This window comes from Nerophis ophidion, linkage group LG07 (genome assembly GCF_033978795.1).
Source record: "Nerophis ophidion isolate RoL-2023_Sa linkage group LG07, RoL_Noph_v1.0, whole genome shotgun sequence".
NCBI classification, from domain to species: domain Eukaryota; kingdom Metazoa; phylum Chordata; class Actinopteri; order Syngnathiformes; family Syngnathidae; genus Nerophis; species Nerophis ophidion.
The window spans coordinates 26,331,348-26,355,347 of NC_084617.1; the positions used below are offsets into that span (position 1 = coordinate 26,331,348).

Here is a 24,000-nt window from a genome sequence, read left to right on the forward strand (position 1 = left end):
AGGAAGTGTTTGACCTCCGTAATTGCAAACAAAGGCTACTCTACCAAATATTAATGTTGGTATTCAAATACTTATTTTCAGCTGTATCACATGAATAAATTGTTAAAATATCATAGATTGTGATTTCTGGATTTTTCTTTTTAGGTTATCTCTCATACAGTGGACATGCAGCTCCCGTGAAAATTTCAGACACCTCCATGATTTCTAAGTGGGAGAACTTGCAAAATAGCAGGGTGTTCAAATACTTATTTTCTTCACCGTATATATATATATATATATATATATACACACACACACAATTGTATATACATTTTAATTCCAGCAAAGTGGTCTTGCCGTTTGGCCTTCGGCCTGTCGCACCTCCGGTACCTGTGGCGGACTGTTCATGGTAGGGACATTCTTTTCTTTGAGGCAGGCCAAACTTGACCGCATACCAGAAAAGGTTTTGCTGCAGGGTTTTTAGCTGGGGACCACCTCTCATTGATGTTTCGCCCCTTAGCCCAGAACATCTCCTGGTGGCGGGGCAGTGAACAGGGAGGTCTCCCTGACACCCCTCTACAGCAAACCTACTCGGATGTTGCTCCCCAAACTTTGTCGCGTCGTTTCAGCCAAAACCAGCGGCTAACTTTCTTTGCTACTTTTAAAAGCTCCTTGGTGGATCTGCTCAGGGTGGCTCCACGTAGTCCCAGGTCCTTTTAGCAGGCGTGTTGTTGAACTGCCCACAAAGACTCTGTCTCCCACCTCCACCGGGTACAGCCTCACACTCCATCCACTTTCTCTGCACTCCGCGACCAGGTCTGCATACTTGGCCTTCTTTCTCTCGTAGGCAACTTCCAGTCCCTCCTCCCGGGGCACTGTCAGCTCAATCAGTACTACATACATCACAGCTGCAGACCACAGCACTGCATCTGGTCTTAAAGTGGTGCTGCATATCTCCTGTGGGAACTGGAGCTGCCTACTCAGGTCCACTTCCACACCACCCCTGGTGTTAATAGCTTGGCGGGGGGTCTCTTGCTGGAATGTGTCGCAAGTTCCCCCTGCCTTAGGAAGTGGATCCCGCATTGGCTTTCTGCTGGACTCTGGTTATTTGCCTCCTGCCGACTTTTCTCCAGCACCTCTGCCAGCTTGCTGACCACTTGGTCGTGTGTCAGCGCCATTTTGCAGCCTGAACATGCTGGAGTGAGGCATTGATGGTCCCGCAGAGGTCGCAGGATTGCTCTGTGCCAAGCCATCGGTGGAGGTTTTTAGGGCTCTGGAGGGTGTCGTACGTTGCTCTGATGGGGAAACTGAGCCCAGCCTGTGGTAGTTTCCAGAAAATCTGCCCAGCTGATTGCTCGGCTCGAAACACCCTCCCAAGTTCTCAACCTCCCCTGCTGCCCCTGTGCCAGAGACCTCGCTCTGAGCAACTCCTGCTCAATCCTGCTGACCTCAGGAACAACATGGTCTCTCCTCTTCTTCCTGCCTGGCTTGGACCATAGGATGGGTGGATCGCTCCACCCAAGTCCTGCCCGGCCTGTGTGGACCATGCCTAAGACTTCTTGGTATTGCGGTCTCCCCATCGTCTTCTGGATCTCCTCCATATGTATGGTATAGTCGAGGTGTCTGTGTTTTATCCGTATACAGAGCTCAATACGATGGTAGAGCGGAATTTACGTTAGTTCAGGAAAAACACAGAGGCAATATCATCCCTACAAGCCTTTTTCGCCGTTTTCCCTGCTCATCAGGGGATTTTATGACTAGCAGGCTTGTTTGGATGATATAGCCTCTATGTTTTTTGACCAAATGTATATGTATATTTATGTATTATATAAATACATTATATGAATGATTTACATATTATATATATTTTACTGTATATATAATCATGTTAAACATTAATAGCATTAGTAAATACTGTTCATCATTTATGAAGCATACTCATTCTTTTCATTAGTATGCATGCAGTTATAAATGTTAATCATTATAAAAAGCCTATTAGTTAAAGATTAGTAAATATGGAATTCATTATTTCTTTTGTAAAGCATGTTCTGACATGAATACTAATTACTATACATTTAGGGATGGTTGCCTTTCACATTTTAACCTATACGGTACCAATTCCCATATTGATTCCGGCACAGGACCAGCAATGCAGACAAAAAGAATGACCCATATTTTCCGGACAATAGAGTGCACCGGTTTATAAGCCGCACCCAGTACATTTTTAGAATTATTTTTTTTTTTGTGTTTTAATGTCATCGGACTATAAACTGCAGATATATGTTGTAAAACAGGTTATTTACATTGAAATATTTTGTAAATGTTTATTTACATACCTTATTTGTTTCCAAACGGTGTCTGTAACCCCGCAGTAAAACGGCTGATTAAACAGAAATCATCGTCATGGCTCTCCAATCAGCTAAACAGACTTAATAACTCCACGGTGACATTTTGGTGAATTTTACGAAACTGAAACAGGACAAAAACAATGTCATTGTAAGTCAATAATACTAACACAGATAATTGTAAATGTGTTAGCATAATGCTATCAACGCTACTTTCATTACAGTACGCTAGCAAGTCCAAATATGCATGACAACACGTGGTTTAAGTATGAATTGTTTTAATTTTACCGTAAAAGTTACAAACGTTGCTCGGATGAAGAATCCACACGAGTAGAAATGCAATGGACAGTTTTACTTTCAGTTCCAAGCAATCAAAACAGGAAGTACATTTTCACCCCGCAACACCTGCAGCGAGCAAACTCCTCCAAACGATGGCACTATAGCACAAACAATAACACATTTTTTTAGTTTCTCTGCCTGGGTTTAATGAAAACTATTGAACACTGAAGGTACTGGGTTCGATCCTTCGCTCGAAATCTTTCTGTGTGGAGTTTGCATGTTCTCCCCGTGACTGCGTGGGTTCCCTCCAAGTACTTTGGCTTACTTCCACCTCCAAAGACATGCACCTGAGGATAAGTTGATTGGCAACACTAAATTGGCCCAAGTGTGTGAATGTGAGTGTGACTGTTGTCTGTCTATCTGTGCTGGCCCTGCGATGAGGTGGCAACTTGTCCAGGGTGTACCGTGCCTACCGCCTGAATGCAGCTGAGATAGTCTCCAGCGACCCCGAAAGGGACAAGCGGTAGAAAATGGATGGATGAATGTAGCACAAAACATTATGCCCGTTCGCAAACAAACATTCATAAATTAGCCGCACCTTTTTATAAGCCACACGGTTCGAAGCATAGAAAAAAAAGTAGCAAGTTATGGTACAGAATGTATGGGAATACAAAACGCTAATAAATGATGTGTTAATCCCTAACTCTAATTTGTCAGGAGGATGCTACATGCTTAGTTGAGTTTATACCAAAAAGTTCTATTTTGGTTTCATCTGACCACATGACATTCTCCCAATCCTCTGCTGTATCATCCATGTATCCATTTTGGTATAAACTCAACTTTTCGTGTTTGGAGGAAGAAGAATACTGAGTTGCATCCCAAGAACACCATACCTACTGTGAAGCATGGGGCTGGAAACATCATGCTTTGGGGCTGTTTTTCTGCTAAGGGGAAAGGACGATTGATCCGTGTTAAGGAAAGAATGAATGGGGCCACTTATCGTGAGATTTTGAGCCAAAACCTCCTTCCATCAGTGAGAGCTTTGAATGGTTGACCAAATACTTTTTTTCCACCATAATTTACACATAAATTCTTTAAAATTCCTACAATGTGAATTCCTGGATTTTTTTTCACATTCTGTCTCTCACAGTTGAAGTGTACCTATGATGAAAATTACAGACCTCTGTCATCATTTTAAGTGGGAGAACTTGCACAATCGGTGGCTGACTAAATACTTTTTTTGCCCCACTGGATGTGTATATATGTATATATATATATATATATATAGTATAAATAAAATTAATACTTGAATTTCAGTGTTCATTTATTTACACATATACACACACATAACATTCCTCTCTACTCATTGTTGTATTTGAAAGTGCAATGCTTTGCAGCCAGTAGCACAGCCTTTGAAGGAACATAGGTATGGGCAGCATCTGTGAAATTTAATTTGGAGGAAAGGAGTGAGTTTGGGATTGAATTGTCCATCCTCGTTCTATTCTCTGTCACTATCTTTTTACTTGCCGTAGTTTTGAAGCAATGCATGATGGGAATCCTGTGATGAGCTGGCGACTTGTCCAGGGTGTGCACCGCCTTTCAACCCGATTGTAGCTGAGATAGGCTCCAGCGACCCCCCCCCCCCCCCCCCCCCCCCCCCAGTGTATTAACGTGCCGGCTGGAATAAACACACGCTGAGAAATAGCTCCGTACCTGCCTAATTTAATAGTCTCTTTCTTGTTGTATGTGCAGTTGTGCACTCTCAAAAGTTGTAGATGTTATAACGTGAGTGGGCTGCCATGCTTTTTATAAGGAGGAAAAGTGGACGTGACGACAGACTGTCCTCACTCATGCTGGAAATCGGGAGAAATTCGGTAGAATGGTTGTCCTCAGAGATTTCAGGGAGACGCACCGAAATTCGGGATTCTCCCGGAAAATTCGAGGAGGTTGGCAAGTATGACAACAACGCGTCACGGCTTGTTTTGAACAAGGTCAGATAGCGAATGCGGCAATAAACGGCGCCAACAAGGCGAGAGCGTGGAGTTTTGCACAACACTGCCCCTTTAGGAAATAGTTCCACTCCTGCTGCTGTGTGAAGAGGAATATGTTTGATGGCGTTCGTTCATGAAGTGAAACATGCTTGTGAAAATGTTGAATTATTGAGTGCAGACATCCAACAGTGTATTCCACTGCTGCTCTTCTGGCATTGATTGAAAATGTGAAGACGAGGATGGTGGAGGGGGATATTTATTTCCAATCCTGCAACTTTTCACGGGGCCTTAAACTTTAAACCTCAGTGTCACACACGTACTCTTGTAGACAAAGAAACAAACATTTTTTTTTTACTTTTGTGTTTGTTTTTTGTTGTTGTTTTTTTTGTTTTTTACTCTATGTAAAATCTAGGGGTGTAACGGAACACAAAAGGTTCGGTACGTAACTTGGTTAAGAGGTCACGGTTTGGTTCATATTCGGTACAGTAAGAAAACAAATGGGTTATTTATTTATTGGGTTATTTATTTACCAAATTTGTAAACAATGGCTTCATCCTTTTAAAATTGGGAACACTATAATAATTCTACCCACGTTAATCAACATTAAACTGCCTCAAATTGTTGCTCAGATTAAATAAAATGACAAAACTTTTCGTCTACACATAAAAACTGCAGTATTAAACAGTTTCAAGTCAACTCATCATGCTTAATTTATCACAGCATTTGGGAAGCCTGTAGTTGATTTTTATTATGTAAATGTTATATTTTTATCAACATGTGATAGCAGGGACCCTGCCACTCAAAGCTTTTCTGTCCGTAAAACACACACACGCACGCACGCGCGCACGCACACACCGCCAAATGAGCTAACATTACGCTAAAAGCTAATTAGCCTTCACCTCAAGCCAGAACTGCAAGCATGCAGTTTAAGTTTCAAGAAGGTCAACGGGCTCATAGTGATGTTAGTAGTAGTTGACTGGGAGGTGTTTATTATCATTTGGGGAGAGTACGCTGCCTTATGCTCACCTGCTAAACACCTATCTGCTCGACGCTGAAGCATTTACTACATGCGCTCTGAATACGCACTGCTGATTGGCTGTTACCGATATATATGTAACCAATCAGATGGTTGTGTGGGTGGGACAATGCTGGGTGCTGAGACAGAGGCAGAAGAAGCAAAGCAGCTTGTTAAGACTTTAGCTTAGAAGCTCGTTCGGTACACCCCCGTACCGAACCGAAACCCCCGTACCAAAACGGTTCAATACAAATACACGTACCGTTACACACCTAGTAAAAACACTTCCTTTAAAAAGTGAATTTCGGCTAACCCGGGGCTGTCTAGTAGCCTTAGTGGCTCCCTGTAGCATTTTTAAAAAAGGATTGAAAATGGAAAAATATGAGAGAAAAACAATTTTTTTGTTTTATTATGTTTTTTGTTTGGGGACAAAACATGACACAAACCTTCCCAATTGTTAGAAAGCCCGCTGTTTAACATGTTTGTGTGTATGCTTCACCGATGACAATATTTGGTGAACATTGTTTTGTCCTACTAAATTCCGCAATTCTTGAACTCACCATAGTGTGGACTGTGACGCAATAGTTTGTTTACATGTAAACTCCACCACTCCTTCTTTGGCTCAATTAGTCCACCAAATGTTTTATACTGTGCATGAATGCACAAAGGTGCACTTTGTTGTTATTGACTTGTTGGAGTGCCAATTAGGCGTATTTGGTCAGTGCATGTTTGCAAGCTAATCAATGCTAACATGCTATTTAAGCTTGCTGTATGTACACGTTGCATCATTATGCCAACATTTTTGTTAGTCGGCTAATAAAGACACTTACATCATTAGAACACTTATATAAGACTCTTAAAGTAATTTTGATAGTAGGCTTTTATAGCTAATATAGACACATCATGTGTTGCCTTCACTATAACACTTGTATAAGACTTTTAAAGTCATTTTGATAGTAGAAATATATCCATCCATCCCATCCATTTTCTACCGCTTATTCCCTTTTGGGGTCACGGGGGGCGCTGGCGCCTATCTCAGCTACAATCGGGCGGAAGGCAGGGTACACCCTGGACAAGTTGCCACCTCATCGCAGGGCCAACACAGATAGACAGACAACATTCACTCTCACATTCACTCCACACAGAAGGATCCCGAGCCTGGATTTGAACCCAGGACTGCAGGACCTTCGTATTGTGAGGCAGACGCACTAACCCCTCTGCCACCGTGAAGCCCTAGTAGAAATATAGACACATCATATGTTGTTTTCATTAAAGCACTTATATAAGACTCTTAAAGTCATTTTGATAGTAGGCTAATATAGCTAATACAGACACATCATGTGTTGCCTTCATTATAACACTTGTATAATCTGTATGAGCTGCCACATCATTAAAGCTAGCCTGCAACATCATTTTACGTGGACGTCAGGTTATTTAAGTGGTCTGCCACTTTTAATGTTATGAGCTACATGCATATTTCCATGTGGCCTGCCATGTCATTCAATGTAGTCTTCCATGTTATTTATTGTAGTCCGACACATCTTTTAATGTGGTTTTCCACATCATTTAGGGTGGCCCACCACTTCATTTAAGGTAGCCTGCAACATAATTTTAGTGGCCTGCCATTTTATTTATTTTGGTCTGTCATGTCTGTCTATGGGCTCTGGCACATACTTTAAGGTGAACAGCCACAGCTGTTAATGTTGCCCGAAACATCATTTTATGTGGCCTGTCATGTCTTTCTATGTGCTCTGGCACATCATTCAATGTGGTCATTCAATGTGGTCTTCCACATCATTTAATGTGATTCGCCACTTCTTTTAAATTGGCCCGCAACATTGTATTCAGTTTGGTCTGCTACGTCTTTCAAAGTGGCCTGCAACATCGTTTTCTGTGGCCCGTAGCAATTTTCAACGTGTTCTTCCACAACATTCTATGTCCTCTGCCACATTATTTAACTTAATCTTCCACATTATTCAATGCGGCCCATCACATTATTTATCTCTGGCCTGCCACGTCATTGTATGTGCTCCGCCTACATACTGTGGCTTGTCACATCATTAAAGGTAGCCCGCAACATCATTTTACATGGCCCGTCAGGTTATGCCACTTTCTTCTATGTGCTCTGCCACATATGTTGTGATCAGCTACACCATTCCATGTGGCCTGCCACGTCATTAAGGTAGTCTACGATGTCATTTAATGTTGTTTTCCACATCATTTAGTGTGGTCCGCCACATCTTTTAAGGTAGCCTGCCACAAGATTCAATGTGGTCTTCCACTCGTATTAACGTGGGCTGCTATGCCATTTAACGTAGTTTTCCACATCATTTAGAGTGGCCCGCCACATCATTTAATGTAGCCTGCAACATCATTTTACGTGGCCTGTCATTTCATTCAATGTGGTCTGTCATGTCTGTCTATGGGCTCTGGCACATAATTTAAGGTGGACACCCACTGCTATTTAAGTGGCCCGCAACATCATTTTATGGGGTCTGTCACATTATTAAATGTGATCTGCAATGTCATTTAAGGTAGCACGCCACGTCATTTATGGTAGCCCACCAAATCATTTTATGTGGCCTGTCATGTCTTTCTATGTGCTCTGGAACATCATTTAACGTGGTCTTTCACGTCATTTATTGTGGTTCGCCACTTACAAACCCCGTTTCCATATGAGTTGGGAAAATATGTTAGATGTAAATATAAACTAAATACAATGCAAATCATTTTCATCCCATATTCAGTTGAATATGCTACAAAGACATCATATTTGATGTTCAAACTGATAAACTTTTTTTTTTTTTTGCAAATCATTAAATTTTGAATTTGATGCCAGCAACACGTGACAAAGAGGTTGGGAAAGGTGGCAATAAATACTGATAAAGTTGAGATATACCGCATCAAACACTTGTATGGAACAACCCACAGGTGTGCAGGCTAATTGGGAACAGGTGGGTGCCATGATTGGGTATAAAAACAGCTTCCCAAAAAATGCTCAGTCTTTCACAAGAAAGGATGGGGCGAGGTACACCCCTTTGTCCACAATTGCGTGGGCAAATAGTCAAACAGTTTAAGAACAACGTTTCTCAAAGTGCAATTGCAAGAAATTTAGGGATTTCAACATCTACGGTCCATAATATCATCAAAAGGTTCAGAAAATCTGGAGAAATCACTCCATGTAAGCAGCATGGCCGGAAACCGACATTGAATGACCGTGACCTTCGATCCCTCAGACTACACTGTATCAAAAACCAACATCAATCTCTAAAGGATATCACCACATGGGCTCAGGAACACTTCAGAAAATACCTGTCACTAAATACAGTTTATTGCTACACCTGTAAGTGCAAGTTAAAGCTCTACTATGCAAAGCGAAAGCAATTTATCAACAACATCAAGAAACGCCGCCGGCTTCTCTGGTCCCGAGATCATCTAAGATGGACTGATGCAAAGTGGAAAAGTGTTCTGTGGTCTGACAAGTCCACATTTCAAATTGTTTTTGGAAATATTCGACATCCTGTATTCCGGACCAAAGGGGAAGCGAACCATCCAGACTGTTATCGACGCAAAGTTCAAAAGCCAGCATCTGTGATGGTATGGGGGTGCATTAGTGCCCCAGGCATGGGTAACTTACACATCTGTGAAAGCACCATTAATGCTGAAAGGTACATACCGGTTTTGGAACAACATATGCTGCCATCTAAGTGCTGTCTTTTTCATAGACGCCCCTGCTTGTTTCAGCAAGACAATGCCAAGCCACATTCAGCACATGTTACAACAGCGTGGCTTTGTAAAAAAAAACTAAAACTGCGGCTACTTTCCTGGCCTGCCTGCAGTCCAGACCTGTCTCCCATCGAAAATGTGTGGCACGTTATGAAGCGTGAAATACGACAGCAGTGACCCCGGACTGTTGAACGACTGAAGCTCTACATAAAACAAGAATGGGAAAGAAATCCACATTCAGAGCTTCAACAATTAGTTTCTTCAGTTCCCAAACGTTTGAGTGTTGTTAAAAGAAAAGGTGATGTAACACAGTGTTGAACATGCCCTTTCCCAACTACTTTGGCACGTGATGCAGCCAAGAAATTCTAAGTTATTTATTATTTGCAAAATAAAAACAAAGTTTGAGTTTGAACATCAAATATGATGTCTTTGTAGCATATTCAATTGAATATGGGTTGAAAATTATTTGCAAATCATTGTATTCCGTTTATATTTACATCTAACACAATTTCCCAACTCATATGGAAACGGGGTTTGTATGTGGCCTGTCATTTTCTTTCTTTGCGCTCTGGAACATCATTCAATGTGGTCTTCCACGTCATTTTAATGTCGTCCCCCAATTATTTTAAGCTGGCTTTTGCAACATCCTTTTATGTGGCCACGTTACATTATTCAGTTTGGTCTACTACGTTTTTAATGTGGCCTGCAACATCATTTTCCTCTGCCACATTATCTAATAGCCCGTCACGTTATTCAAATGGACTGCCACTTCATTGTATGTGCTCCGCCTACATAATGTGGCCTGCCACATCATTTTATGTGGCCCGTTACATTATTCAGTTGGGTCTGCTATGTTTTTTAAGGCAGTGGTTTTCAACCTTTTTTCAGTGATGTACCCCTTATGAAGATTTTTTTAATTCAAGTACCCCCTAATCAGAGCAAAGCATTTTTGGTTGAAAAAAAAAGAGAAAAAGAAGTAAAATACAACACTATGTCATCAGTTTTGATTTAATAAATTGTATAACAGTGCAAAATATTGCTCATTTGTAGTGGTCTTTCTTGAATTATTTGGAAAAAAAGATATAAAAATAACTAAAAACGTGTTGAAAAATAAACAAGCGATTCAATTATAAATAAAGATTTCTACACATAGAAGTAATCATCTTTGGGGATTGTAATAGAGATCCATCTGGATTCATGAACTTCATTCTAAACATTTCTTCACAAAAGAAAGAAATCTTTAACATCAATATTTATGGAACATGTCCACAAAAAATCGAGCTGTCAACACTGAATATTGCATTGTTGTATTTCTTTTCACATTTTTTGAACTTACATTCAAATTTTGTTGAAGTATTTTTCAATAAATATATTTATAAAGGATTTTATAATTGTTGCTATTTTTAGAATATTTTTGAAAAATCTCACGTACCCCTTGGCATACCTTCAAGTACCCCCAGGAGTACGCGTACCCCCATTTCCCCATTTGAGAACCACTGTTTTAAGGTGACCTGCAACGTAATTTTCCGTGGGCCGTCACATTTTTCAACGTAAAAGCCACGTCATTTAATGTCCTCTGCCACATTATTTAATAAGGCCCGTCACATCATTTTATCTGGCCCGTCAGGTTATTCAAGTGGCCTGCCACATCATTCTATTTTCTCTGTCACTTTTAATGTTATGAGCTACATATTTCCACGTGGCCTGCCACGTCATTCAATATGGTCTTCCATGTTATTTATTGTTATCTTACACATAATCTAAATTGGCAGCCCTGATTAGGACGTGGCTCTCTTAAAGACGATTGTGACGCCCCTGCTTTTGACGCCATTCTGCTTTCTTGGCAGAAAAAGGTGTTAGCAGATTTGACTTCTTTGATACTATGGTGTGTTAATTAGCGTAGGATCTGAGTGTAATTAAAGACTGCAGGATGAGGACCCCCAACATACCTTCCTTCATTGACAAGGTGTTAACCATTGGACCAGCCGGGTCATTCATTATCGGAGCCCAGCAAGAAGGCAAAAACCAATACTGCCAGAATAAATGGCTGACTCGGCTTTTCTTTGTGCGAGCATCGCCTCCCCGTGAGCCGGTGGTTTAGTCATGAAGGACAGGAAGAAATACTCTTGGAGTGCTTGTGCTGCACTAATGAAACACAATGCTGGACTTTGCTGTGTAGTATAGTGCGCAGTATCCCTCATGTCCCTTTCTGCTCTGCAGTATTTGGCGGCCATGAATCTCGCAGTGTGCTGAAGAAGATCAGCGACATGCTGGAAGTCATCATGAAGAGGATGGATGCTCTGTCCAGACCCAGTAACGCCACTGAGAGCCACAAGCTGGACGAGCTGGCCTCCGTTCTGGACAGGTAGACGAGAGCACACCTGGTGTACAATGCTAGGTGTCCGACAAGGAGTTAGAAGAAGCAAAACCTACTTGAACATAACCCTTTCGCCCATGGGGTGCAATATAATATTATTATAAAATATTCAATCACATTTTTCAGGCATGAATATTTAAACACATTTTCTCACATTTGGCTCATTTGCTTTTTAAAATGAAAATGTTAAATCTAAATGATAAATATAAATCTGAAGGTTAAACATAAATATTAACTTTGACTCTGTTAAATGAAAATGTTAAATCTGACTCTGTTAAATGTAAATGTTAAAGGCCTATACTGAAACCCACTATTATAGAAAGTGTTATATGGAGTTACAGTATAATTCTGCCTACATTTTGAAGTCGTGAAAACCGATTTTCAGCACAGAAAAATATATTTTGCAAGCGTATACTTGCTATTTTGTCAAATAGTTCAACTCAAGTGAAAAATTAAATCGTTTGAGCGATTACAAAAGTATTTTGTTCCTCATATGATCCATGTTAACATGCATCCTCTCTTTCTCTATTTGTCAAACTCTTCACTCAGGCGGTTCACTTTCTTTCTCTGCGCTTGCTCAGGTTTCAACACAGAGTTACGTTTCTGCCAAAATGGCAGCCAATCAGAGAACCGAACTCTGATTGGCTGCTTGAGCTCCAATTTGAATACTTGTTACAGAAACACCTCTCTACTGCAGAACCTGACCCTCAAAGTGGCCTGCAGCACATGTTTTACGTTGAATGTTACTACAAAATAAAAGCACATACAAAATGGAAAAAAAGAGCAAATAGGAAATAATTGAAATGTTGACACTAAAAATTAGAGATGCTCAGATTTTTTTTTTTTTAAAGCCGATACCGATAAGTTCCTGCTGGTCAAGAATGATACTGAAAACCGATTATTTTTACATGTAGTTTGTGCACGCCATTGTGTAGGCTTAGAAAACACCATTGTTGCAATGCTGCCGTCTCTGGTGCCTGATAAAGTTTGATGTGTTGAAGCGAGATGTTTTCTTCTTCCTTGCAAATAGCACGCGTAATCTCTACTTCTGAAACAATGGTCTCAATTGTTGAGGCCATATTTGTTTACAATAAGCTCAGGGGAAGCCCCTGACAGGAGTATGAGAAAAGTAGTGTTTGAATATGCTCAAAAAGGGTAATCTTGGCTCAGTGGAGCAATTTTTTAAGATTATTTTTGATAATTTTCCATTCATTGTTTATTATGCACCCCTATAGCCCAAGGCTATTGGGCTATTGAGCTATTTTTTTTCCTTTATAGATGTTTTATTTTAAACTATGGAGGGCACCGGTTTATAAACCGCACCCACAACATTTTTTTAAGAAAAATATTTTCATATATTAGCCGGACTTGACTGTAAGCCGCAAATATATACATTGTGAAAAGAGTTATTTACATGGACATATTTTGCAAATGTTTATTTACATACCTTAATTGTATCCAAACGGAGTCTGTAACAGGGCAGTAAAACGGCTGATCGAACAAAACAGAAATCATCGTCATGGACCAACTAGCTGTGGAAGCTAGCTCTCCAATCAGCTAAACACTCAATAACTCCACGGGGACGTTTTGATGATTTTACTGAGGAATTTGTGAAACTGAAACAATACATAAACAATACCATTGTAAGTTTATAATACTAATACAGACACTAGTAAACGTGTTAGCATTCAAGCTAATGCTAAATACATTACGATTGCTTGCGCAAATATATATGTAAACACTCCTACAGACATGACACATGTGACGGATTAGTAAATAAGAATTGTAATAGTTGTATTGTAAAACTTACAAAAGTTGCTTGGAGTGATAAATGACAAATCCTTACGAATATAAACGCTATGAACGGCGAGAGGACTGAACGCCCCTTCCAAAGACACTGCAGCACCTGCATTGAGCGAATTTGTCCCAACAATAACACACCCTAAGAATTTTAGCTGTTTTTTTTTGTTTTTTGTTTTTTTATACATTTATTTCTATAATGGCCATCAGCCCAAAAAAATTCATAAGTTAGCTGCTGGGTTCAAAGTGTAGGAAAAGTAGCGGCTTATACATTGTAATAGCATGTACAAATATGCATGAAAACACTCCTACAGATATCACACACAAGACGGATCAGTAAGTAAGAATTGTTTTAGTTATATTGCAAAACTTACAAACGTTGTTTGGAGGGATAAATAACAATTCCATATGAGTAGGAACGCTATGAATGGCGAGAAGACTGAACGCCCCTTCCAAGGACACTGCAGCACCTGCAGTGAGCGAATGTGTCCAAACGATTGCGCCACAGCACAAAAAAATAAAAAACCCTAAGAGTTTTTGTTAGTTTTTATATAAACTTATTTCTATCATGACACATACAAATATGCATGAAAACACTCCTAAAGACATCACACATGAGACGGATTAGTAAATAAGAATTGTTATGGTTATATTGTAAAACTTGCAATAGTTGCTTGGAGTCATAAATGACGAATTCATATGAGTAGAAACCCTATGAACGGCGAGAAGACTGAACGCCCCTTCCAAGGACACCGCAGCACCTGCAGTGAGCGACATCATCCAAAGGATGGCGCCACAGCACACACAATAACATACCCTAAGAGTTAAAAAAAAATAATACAAAAAATTATTTCTATGATGCCCATCATCCATCATTTTCTACCGCTTATTCCCTTTTGGGTTTGCGGGGGGCACTGTTGCCTATCTCAGCTACAATCGGACAGAAGGCGGTGTACACCCTGGACAAGTCGCCACCTCATCGCATCAGCCAAATAAAAAACCCATAAGTTAGCTGCTTGGTTCAAAGTGTAGGAAAAAAAAATAGCGGCTTTTACATTACGATAGCACGTGCAATTATGCATGAAAACACTCCTACAGACGTCACACATGGGACGATTTAGTCAGTAAGAATTGTTTTATTTATATTGTAAAACTTACTAATATTAACACGGACACTTGAAAACGTGTTAGCATTTTAGCTAATGCTAATTACACTACGATAGCACGTACACATATTTGTGTTAAGACTCTTACAGACATCACACATGGGACGGTTTAGTAAGTACACATTGTTTTAGTTATATTGCAAAACTTACAATAGTTGCTTGGAGTGATAAATGAAAAATTGTAATTTACAATATTGGCTCTGAAAATGAAAATTAAATTATTTTAGAATAAAAATCCTTTGATTTTTCAGTGTGGGGCCCTCAGTGGAAACAGTTCGGACACCCCTGCTTCCGGGGTAATGACCACCCATTAAGCACACAATACAATTATATTTGCTCAATTAATAACATTTTTCACTGAAGTTTAATTTTTATTGTCAAAAATAGAATGCATGTGCTTGCAAAATCATATTTTTTTACGCAATATTTGCCGCTGCTACCTTTTTAAAAAAAAGAAAGAAAAAAAAAAGAAGGCACAATAAGTCGAAAGTGTTTGGCACCCGCGGGTCATGTGACTGCCCTCCACCGCCTCTCATTTGGCATGCCCAATTTGTCCTCCACGAGATGGGGCAGAATCTAATAAACACCCGCGTAAAGGGCGGCCATCATTTCACCGCGGCGTTGGACTGCTCACCTTTCGGGCTCACAAATTAACGAACGCCTCGGCCAGTCACGGCGTTCCCCCTGAAGGATGGCGCGCGTGCGAGATAAGTGCAGGTGAACATGGAGCAGACAAAGCAAACAATATACATGACATGATGGAGCTGCCGGCGCCGATTGCAGTGCGGTTGCCACGGCAACAGACCTCTCGCGCTCGAATCCGCTCAGAGTCGGAGTAAAGGAAGCCTTCGCTCGTCTTGGCGCGCCATCCGTTTCCAGCGCTCCTCCAGTAAGTGTCTCTAGTTTACCTCGTCTAACATCTTTTATGCTTGCACACAACGGCATAATGACCTTTAGTCGAGAACACTGTAATAACACTGTAACAACACTGTAATAACACTGTAATAACACTGTAATAACACTGTAATAACACCAGCATGCACAGCTTCGCTGACAGGTGATTTATGAGACCCACGTGGGGTGACTCAGTGCTCCTGCTTGTTAGAAGCCCAGAGGAAGACATTACATTCACTCCCGCCGCAAAGTAGCGATTACTGCCTTTTTAGGCGGGCGTAGAGGCTAAGTTCATAATTTGGGGCAAAGTCTGCCATGCAATTTGTGCGCAGCAGCCATCGACAGGCAATCACTTCCTGCAGGTCTGCATGAGTCCTCTCTGCCGGGAAGTTTAACCCAGACCCTCTGCCCTCTGTAGCAAACACCACCAGAGATGTTTGTACCCATCAATGTTGATATTGCATGTTTGACATCCGCAGCAAAAAAACAACAACCAACTATCGGATAATATCTGCACTCATCTAAAAGGTGCGATAAACGCAGAAATGCAGCGTATTTACTTGTGTGTGACGTCATGTGCGATACAAGTAGTCCTGCAGAGCATTTACTTGTGTGTTAGCTCATGTGCAATATAAGCAGTGCTGCAGTGTATTTACTTGTGTGTAGTAGTATGTGCAATACGAGCAGTCTTGCAGTGTTTACTTGTGTTAGCTCATGTGCGATATAAGCACTCCTGCAGCATGTTTACTTGCGTGCGATACAAGCAGTCACGCAGAGTGTTTACTTCTGTGTGATCTCATGTGCGATACAAGCAGTCCTGCAGAGTGTTTATTTGTGTTAGCTCATGTGCAATACAAGCCTTCCTGCAGCATGTTTAGTTGTGTGTGATATTATGTGCGATACAAGCAATCCTGCAGAGTGTTTACTCGTGTGAGATCTCATGTGCGAAACGAGCAGTCCTGCAGAGTGTTTACTTGTGTGTGATCACATGTGTGATATAAGCAAGTAATACTGTAGCGTGTTTACTTTTGTTTGGTATTATGTGCAATACAATCAGTTCTGCAGTGTTTACGTAAGTGTTAGTTCATGTGCGATACAAGCAGTCATGCAGTGCGTTTACTTGTGTGATATAATGTGTGATACAAATATTCCTGCAGAGTTTTTACGTGTGTGCAATCTCGTGTGATACAAGCAGTCCTGCGGAGTGTTTTATTGTGTGTGATCTCATGTGCGATACAAGCAGTCCTGCGGAGTGTTTACTTGTGTGCAATTTGCAGCTTATTTGTCAGTGTGAACTGGTATCAAGTAATTATAGTTGTATATTACTTACACAAAGTTTCAAAGGCAGAGGCCTATTAGAAATAATTAATTAACAAATGTGTCCGCATAAATTCAACTTCCTGTGTCTCAATTAAATGTTGTCAGAGCAGAAACAAAAAAACTAAACATTAATATGGTATTTCACTTTCCAAAATAATAACAAAAATATAACTTGGTATGGCAGTCTTCAAAATCAGTTGTATTGTGATCCCGCCTATCTGATGTACAGATCAGTGCATTAAAAGTACTTATTTTACTTATATTTATAGCCCACGTGGGCAATCTTCCGCGGGCGCCGCAACGATGCAGAGAAAAACAATATTTTACACATTTTTGCCAACACAGATGGACAGACAACATTCACACTCACATTCACACACTAGGGCCAATTTAGTGTTCCCAATCAACCTATCCCCAAGGGCATGTTTTTGGAGGTGGGAGGAAGCCACAGTACCCGGAAGGAACCCACGCATTCACTGGGAGAACATGCAAACTCCACACAGAAAGATCCCGAGCCCAGGATTGAACCCAGGACTACTCAGGACCTTCGTATTGTGAGGCAGACGCACTAACCCCTCTACCACTGTGAAGCCCTGTGTGTGTGTGTGTGTGTGTGTGTGTGTGTGTGTGTGTGTGTGTGTGTGTGTGTGTGTGTGTGTGTGTGTGTGTGAGTATGTATGTATGTATATATGTGTGTGTGTGTGTGTGTGAGTATGTATGTATGTATATATATATATATATATATATATATATATATATATATATATATATATATATATACACATAAAATATATAATAATATATACCGTGTATGTATGTATATATGTACATACCGTATTTCCTTGAATATGCCGGGGCGCTAATTAATTTAAAACATCTTCTCACTCCTGCGCTTACCAAAGGCATGCGGTAAAAGTAAGCATGCACTAATTATTTTAAGACCTCTTTTCACTCCGGCACTTACCAAAGGTACGCAGTAAAAATTTGAGTGTGATGTAAGCTCGGACCTTAAATCCTACTGAATAGCTCTTAATCTTCTTCCCTTTATGTGATTTCAAATTACCGGTATTGAAATAAGCCTCCTCCATTTTGAAAATGATGACAGGGAAAGTGTAACTCGGGACGTCACGAGTTTGACCATGCGGTAATACTAAGTATGCGCTAATTATTTTGGGAAGCGAGTTTGACCCGGCAGCAATTCAAGCGCATACTATATGTCCTGCGGCAATTCAAGGAAATACGGTATATTATGTGTGTATGTATTCATGTATATATATGTATATGTGTATGTATTCATGTATATATATGTATATGTGTATGTTTATATATATATATATATATATATATATATACACACACATATATAATCATCTATGCTCTGTATTAATGTATGTATATATGTATATATACAGTATATATATTCATATATGCTGTGCATGTATGTATTTATGTGTATATATATATATAAATACATTTATATACATATATGTGTATGTGTGTATATATGTGTATGCATGTCTATGTATGTTTATAAATGTGTATGTATGTGAAAATGTGTATGTATATATGTGTACATGTGCATACATATGTATTTGTGTATGTATATGTGTGTATATGTATATATGTGTATGTATATAAGTAGATAGATAGATAGTACTTTATTGATCCCCTCCGGAAAATTAATAGTGTATATAAATGTATGTATAAGTGAATACAGTATATGTATGTATGTATGTATGTATGTATGTATGTACGGTATATGTGAGCTGTTCCAAAGATGTCAGGAAGCTCTAATTTCCCCTGCCATGTTTTAGCGTTATTCAAAACAGTTCCAAGTGTGCCAATCAAGATTGGAATCAGTTTTGATACTCTGTGGACTGTTTTGATTTTGAACGCTGGGTCCTGACATCGCTCCGCTTTCTGTTCCTCGATGTTGATGATGTCCTGGTACTGCTGTGTCAATCAGGGTGCACTCCTGTCTTGCTTTCTGCCCCAAGGGTAACATCTGGTCCGTTGTCATTCAGCCTCTTATCCATGCATATGGTCATACCCCAGGGTAATTCTGACATTCCAATGTTCTGTTCCTGCCAATGGCTGGTGAAAATGGCACATTTCTATATCACACCTTCTGCACAACTGCCAGTGTACATGCAGGGCCACCTTGTCATGGCGCTTCCTGTACTTATTTCTGGGTCAGCTTCTTGCATCCAGTGATCACAAGTCCCACATTTTGAGTGGAGTTCCCACACAGTCTACTCTGAGGTCTTATTTGATACAGTTGGTTCTTAGAGCCTTCTGTCACTTTCTTCAAGAAACCATCCCTGAGCCATCTCCAAGAAACTTCTCTAGCTACATCATTTTTTTGACTTTCTCCTCCTGTTTCCTCTTTTGATAGACATAGAGACTCTCATCCTCGACTAGCACCTTGTCCCGTGAAGCACCTTGAAGCATTCACTCTCTGGTCGCTCTAAGATGTCGGGGTTTGATCTCCTTCCTCAGACTCTCCTCAATGCTAACTAGTTCATTGGCATTAAAAAGACTACAGTTGGTACAAAATGTGGCTACTAGACTTTTGACAAGAACAAGAAAGTTTGATCATATTACGCCTATACTGACTCACCTGCACTGGCTTCCTGTGCACTTAAAGGCCTACTGAAACCCACTACTACCGACCACGCAGTCTGATAGTTTATATATCAATGATAAAATCTTAACATTGCAACACATGCCAATACGACCTTTTTAGTTTACTAAATTGCAATTTTAAATTTCGCACTAAGTATCCTGTTGAAAACGTCACGGTATGATGACGCGTGACGCCACGGATTGTAGCAGCCATTTTGTTCCAGCCCGATCCCAGCTATAAGTCGTCTGCTTTAATCGAATAATTACACAGTACTCTAGACATCTGTGTTGCTGAATCTTTTGCAATTTGTTCATATAATAATGGAGACATCAAAGAAGAAAGATGTAGGTGGGAAGCGGTGTATTGCTGCGGTCTTTAGCAACACAAACACAGCCGGTGTTTCTTTGTTTACATTCCCAAAGTGAAGTTTTACTATGGAAAAAAGCGGTCAAGCAAACATGGTTCTCTACCACATGTCTACCGGCAGGTTTCGGTGAGAAAATTGTGGTAATAAGTCGACTCCTACCGTAAACATGAGCGGAGTTCGCGTTGTTCCTCGTGGACCTGTCAAAGAGGCAGCTTCGGACTCTTTTACCTCCTCCGACCGGCCGCCCCCGAACGTGGGATGCTTTCACTGTGGAGGAGGGGGAAAAAAAGCTCAGCCTTCGCATCGCCTCATTGAGAAACGTGGCTTCCCTCAGAGACACTGGCGGTCACCACACCCGTGGCAACACCCCTCCGACTTTCAGTTACGACTGTATAATCTCACTAAAACACTAGTAACACAATAAGCAGATAAAGGATTTTCCAGAATTATCCTAGTAAATGTGTCTAATAACATCTTAATCACTCCCGCTGCCCTGTCTTTTTTTCTTTTGTTTTTCTAGTCCTTCACTTTCACTATCCTCATCCACAAATTTTTCATCCTCGCTCAAACTAATGGGGAAATCATCGCTTTCTCGGTCCGAATCGATCTCGCTGCTGGTGGCCATGATTGTAAACAATGTGAGGATGTGAGGAGCTCCACAACTCGTGACGTCACGCGCACATCGTCTGCTACTTCTGGTTCAGGCAAGGCTTTTTTATTAGTGACCAAAAGTTGCAAACTTTATCGTGGATGTTCTCTACTAAATCCTTTCAGCAAAAATATGGCAATATCGCGAAATGATCAAGTATGACACATAGAATGGACCTGCTATCCCCGTTTAAATAAGAAAATCTCATTTCAGTAGGCCTTTAAGATGTGACTTTAAGGTTTTACTACTTACGTATAACATATTAAACGTTCTGGCTCCATTCTATCTTAGTTTATTGTATTGTACCATATGTTGAAATATGCGTTCTAGGAACTATAGCTTATTAGTGTTTCCCATAGCCCCAAAAAAGTCTGCGGGCTATAGAGGGTTTTCTATTCGGGCTCCAGTTCTCTAGAATGCCCTCCCGGTAACAGTTAGAGATCCTACCTCAGTAGAAACATTTAAGTCCCATCTTAAAACTAATTTTTATAATCCAGCCTTTAAATAGGGCGGCATGGTGTAGTGCAGGGGTAGGGAACCTATGGCTCGCGAGACAGATGTGGCTCTTTTGATGATTGCATGGGACTCTCAGGTACATCTGAGCTGACATTGCTTGACACGATAAGTAAAGAATAATTACACTTGTAATTACAGTGTTAAAAATAATGTTGAAAATATAAAACATTCTCATGTATTTTTAATCCATCCATCCGTTTTCTACCGCACATGTTCAAGAAGTTGTGTTAACGGTAAGAAGTTATTTCATTATTATTGGTTAGTGTGGGGCTTGCTCTCCTGGGGGATCTTCACACCACCAAGCACCGACATGAGAGCCTGTTTCAGGGTTACAATATTGTTTTATTTTTCAATAGTTTCCAGCGGTTGTCTTTTTCTCTTTCGTTCTCGCTCGCACTCTGGCTCCAGCTCCAACCCCGTCTCTCCTCCTGGCTGCTGCTTATAACAGAGCGACAGGTGATTAGATAACAAGGCCCATGTGGGCCATCTACACACCTGTCGCTGATTTCGAGGCCGGTCCTGGCACACCCTGCTTTGCTGCAGGCCCGCAGGCCACGTCCCCTCCACCGTTAGCTTCAGAATACCAATGTTATTACAAAGAAAATGAGACCTATTATACTCTAGAAATGTCGGTCTTACTTAAAAATGCACGCGTTTAGTTGTGTTCAGTGTTGAAAAAAATATGATATGGCTCTTACGGAAATACATTTTAAAATATTTGGATTGTTGGCTCTCTCAGCCAAAAAGGTTCCCGACCCCTGGTGTAGTGGGTAGAGCGACCGTGCCAGAAACCTGAGGGTTGCAGGTTCGCTCCCTGGCTCTCCATCCAAATCGCTGGGCAGGACACTTCACCCTTGCCCCCGGTGCCACTCACACTGGTGAATGAATGAGGAATGATTGGTGGTGGTCGGAGGGGCCGTAGGCGCAAACTGGCAGCCACGCTTCCGTTAGTCTACCCCAGGGCAGCTGTGGCTACAAAAGTAGCTTACCACCACCAGGTGTGAATGAATGATGGTTTCTCACTTCTCTGTGAAGCACTTTGAGTGTCCAGAAAAGCGCTATATAAATCCAATCCATTATTATTATAAACAGACCCCCCTATTAGACCAGTTTATCTGCCGTCTCTTTTCGGCTCTGTTCCCCTCTCCTGCATGGAGAGGTTATTAGGGCAACCACAGATGAATCGCTAGCTGTTCAAAGTCAGGACCAATGGTCGACCACTCATCTTTGCATCAGTTGCGGACGTCTCTGCGCTGATGACCTGTCTCCACTCAAAATGATCCCTTGCTGCCCCCACTCTGGACTGGACTCTTACACTATAACTAGATCCACTCGACGTCCATAGCACCAGTTGCCCTACATCTACGGTCCTCACCAATGTTTCTATTTCTATCCCAGTGGGTTGAGTTTTTTCTTGCCCTGATGTGGGATCTGAGCCGATTGGCTTTGATTGACTAGTCCTCTTCCTCCTTAATTCCTTGGCGCGTACAGTCTTGCAACAATACCTGTGGTGTGCTAAGATCTTCCTGATTCTTCTGTCTGTGCTGGCCAGCACTTCCAGTGCCCAATCTATGATACCTAGCACACTGGCAGCCCATGCATTGATATCACTGATCATGTTTCCACTATTCAGTTTGGATCTGCGTAGTCTCTTTCGTCTTCGCACGTACTCGGCTGTTAACTTGCCTTTCATTTTGGATTTCAGAGTCTGGTCTCACTGAAAGATGCCGAGGTATTTGTCACCATGCTCTTTGACTTCTGTCAACCCGTTTCCCTCATCTCATTTCTAGGACAGCACACTTACAACTGACATCTTGAGGTTTTGTCAGAAGATCCTCACCACTCAATTTCTTATCATCCGTGAATAGCAGGTGGTTAACAAGCCTTTGCTATTTTGTATCCAGCTCTAATCTTCTGTAGCATTCTAGTCAGAGGCAGCATGGTAACATTAAACCTGAGTGATGTCAAGGAGTTTCTTCGGAAAATTTAGCTTTTGATGTCCACTTTGCCGAGATCTGTTCCTCCCGATGTCAACTGTTTGTATTACTTCCCGTGACTTCTTCCCGGAAGTGAAAACTAGTGGTGGTCGAGCAAAAAAATCGACCGTATTTTTCGGAATATAAGTCACAGTTTTTTTCATAGTTTGGCCGGGGGTGCGACGTATACTCCGGAGCGGCTTATGTGTGAAATTATTAACATATTACCGTAAAATATCAAATATTATTTATCTCATTCACGTGTGAGACTAACCGGATGTCAGCAATCGTGTCACACACACACGTCAACCAATGAAAATTCGGTTGAGGCGGGTCATGGCAGAAATGCATTGTGGGAAAAGACGATTTTACAGCAATTGCCACACACATGTCAACCAATGAAAATTCGGCGGAGGCGGGTCATGGCAGAAGTGCATTGTGGGAAAGAAGACGCTACCTGCTACGGTACATTGGCGTTAACTTATAAAAACAAAGGGCTGAACAAAAACGGCACCGAAAAGGAAAGCATATACTGCAGGTTACAAGCAGGAAGTAGTGAAATACGCAGCAGGAAACGGCAATCGAGCAGCAGAAAGAAAGTTCGGAGTAAACGAGAAACTTGTAAGGGACTGGCGAAAAGCGGAGACTACTATTACTGAAATGAAGAAAACTAAAAAATCTAATCGCTAGGTGGCCACAGCTCAAGGAACAAAGGCTGGAATAATTGGAACTGCACCTGACGATGACTCAGACGTAAGCGACGTACCGAAAGAAGAGGAAGCGGAGCATTGTCTTCCTTTGGAGTTGGCAGAATTGTTTAGAAGCGACACCAAAAACGAATATTTCATGGGATTTAGCGATCAGGAGTGACGGATTGTTTGGTAAATTTATAGCATGTTCTATATGTTATAGTTATTTGAATGATTTACCATAATATGTTATGTTAACATATCAGGCACGTTCTCAGTTGGTTA

At 41.0% G+C, this 24,000-nt stretch overlaps 1 protein-coding gene across 1 annotated transcript in view; it reads left to right on the forward strand.

The window, feature by feature from the left end:
• LOC133556168 (alpha-1,6-mannosylglycoprotein 6-beta-N-acetylglucosaminyltransferase B-like) overlaps positions 1–24,000 on the forward strand; it is a 242,962-nt gene that overhangs the window by 65,073 nt on the left and 153,889 nt on the right. Inside the window, exon 3 of the mRNA XM_061905831.1 lies at positions 11,556–11,700. Within this exon, the coding sequence (XP_061761815.1) occupies positions 11,556–11,700 (145 nt within the window). The remainder of the gene's footprint in view (positions 1–11,555; positions 11,701–24,000) is intronic.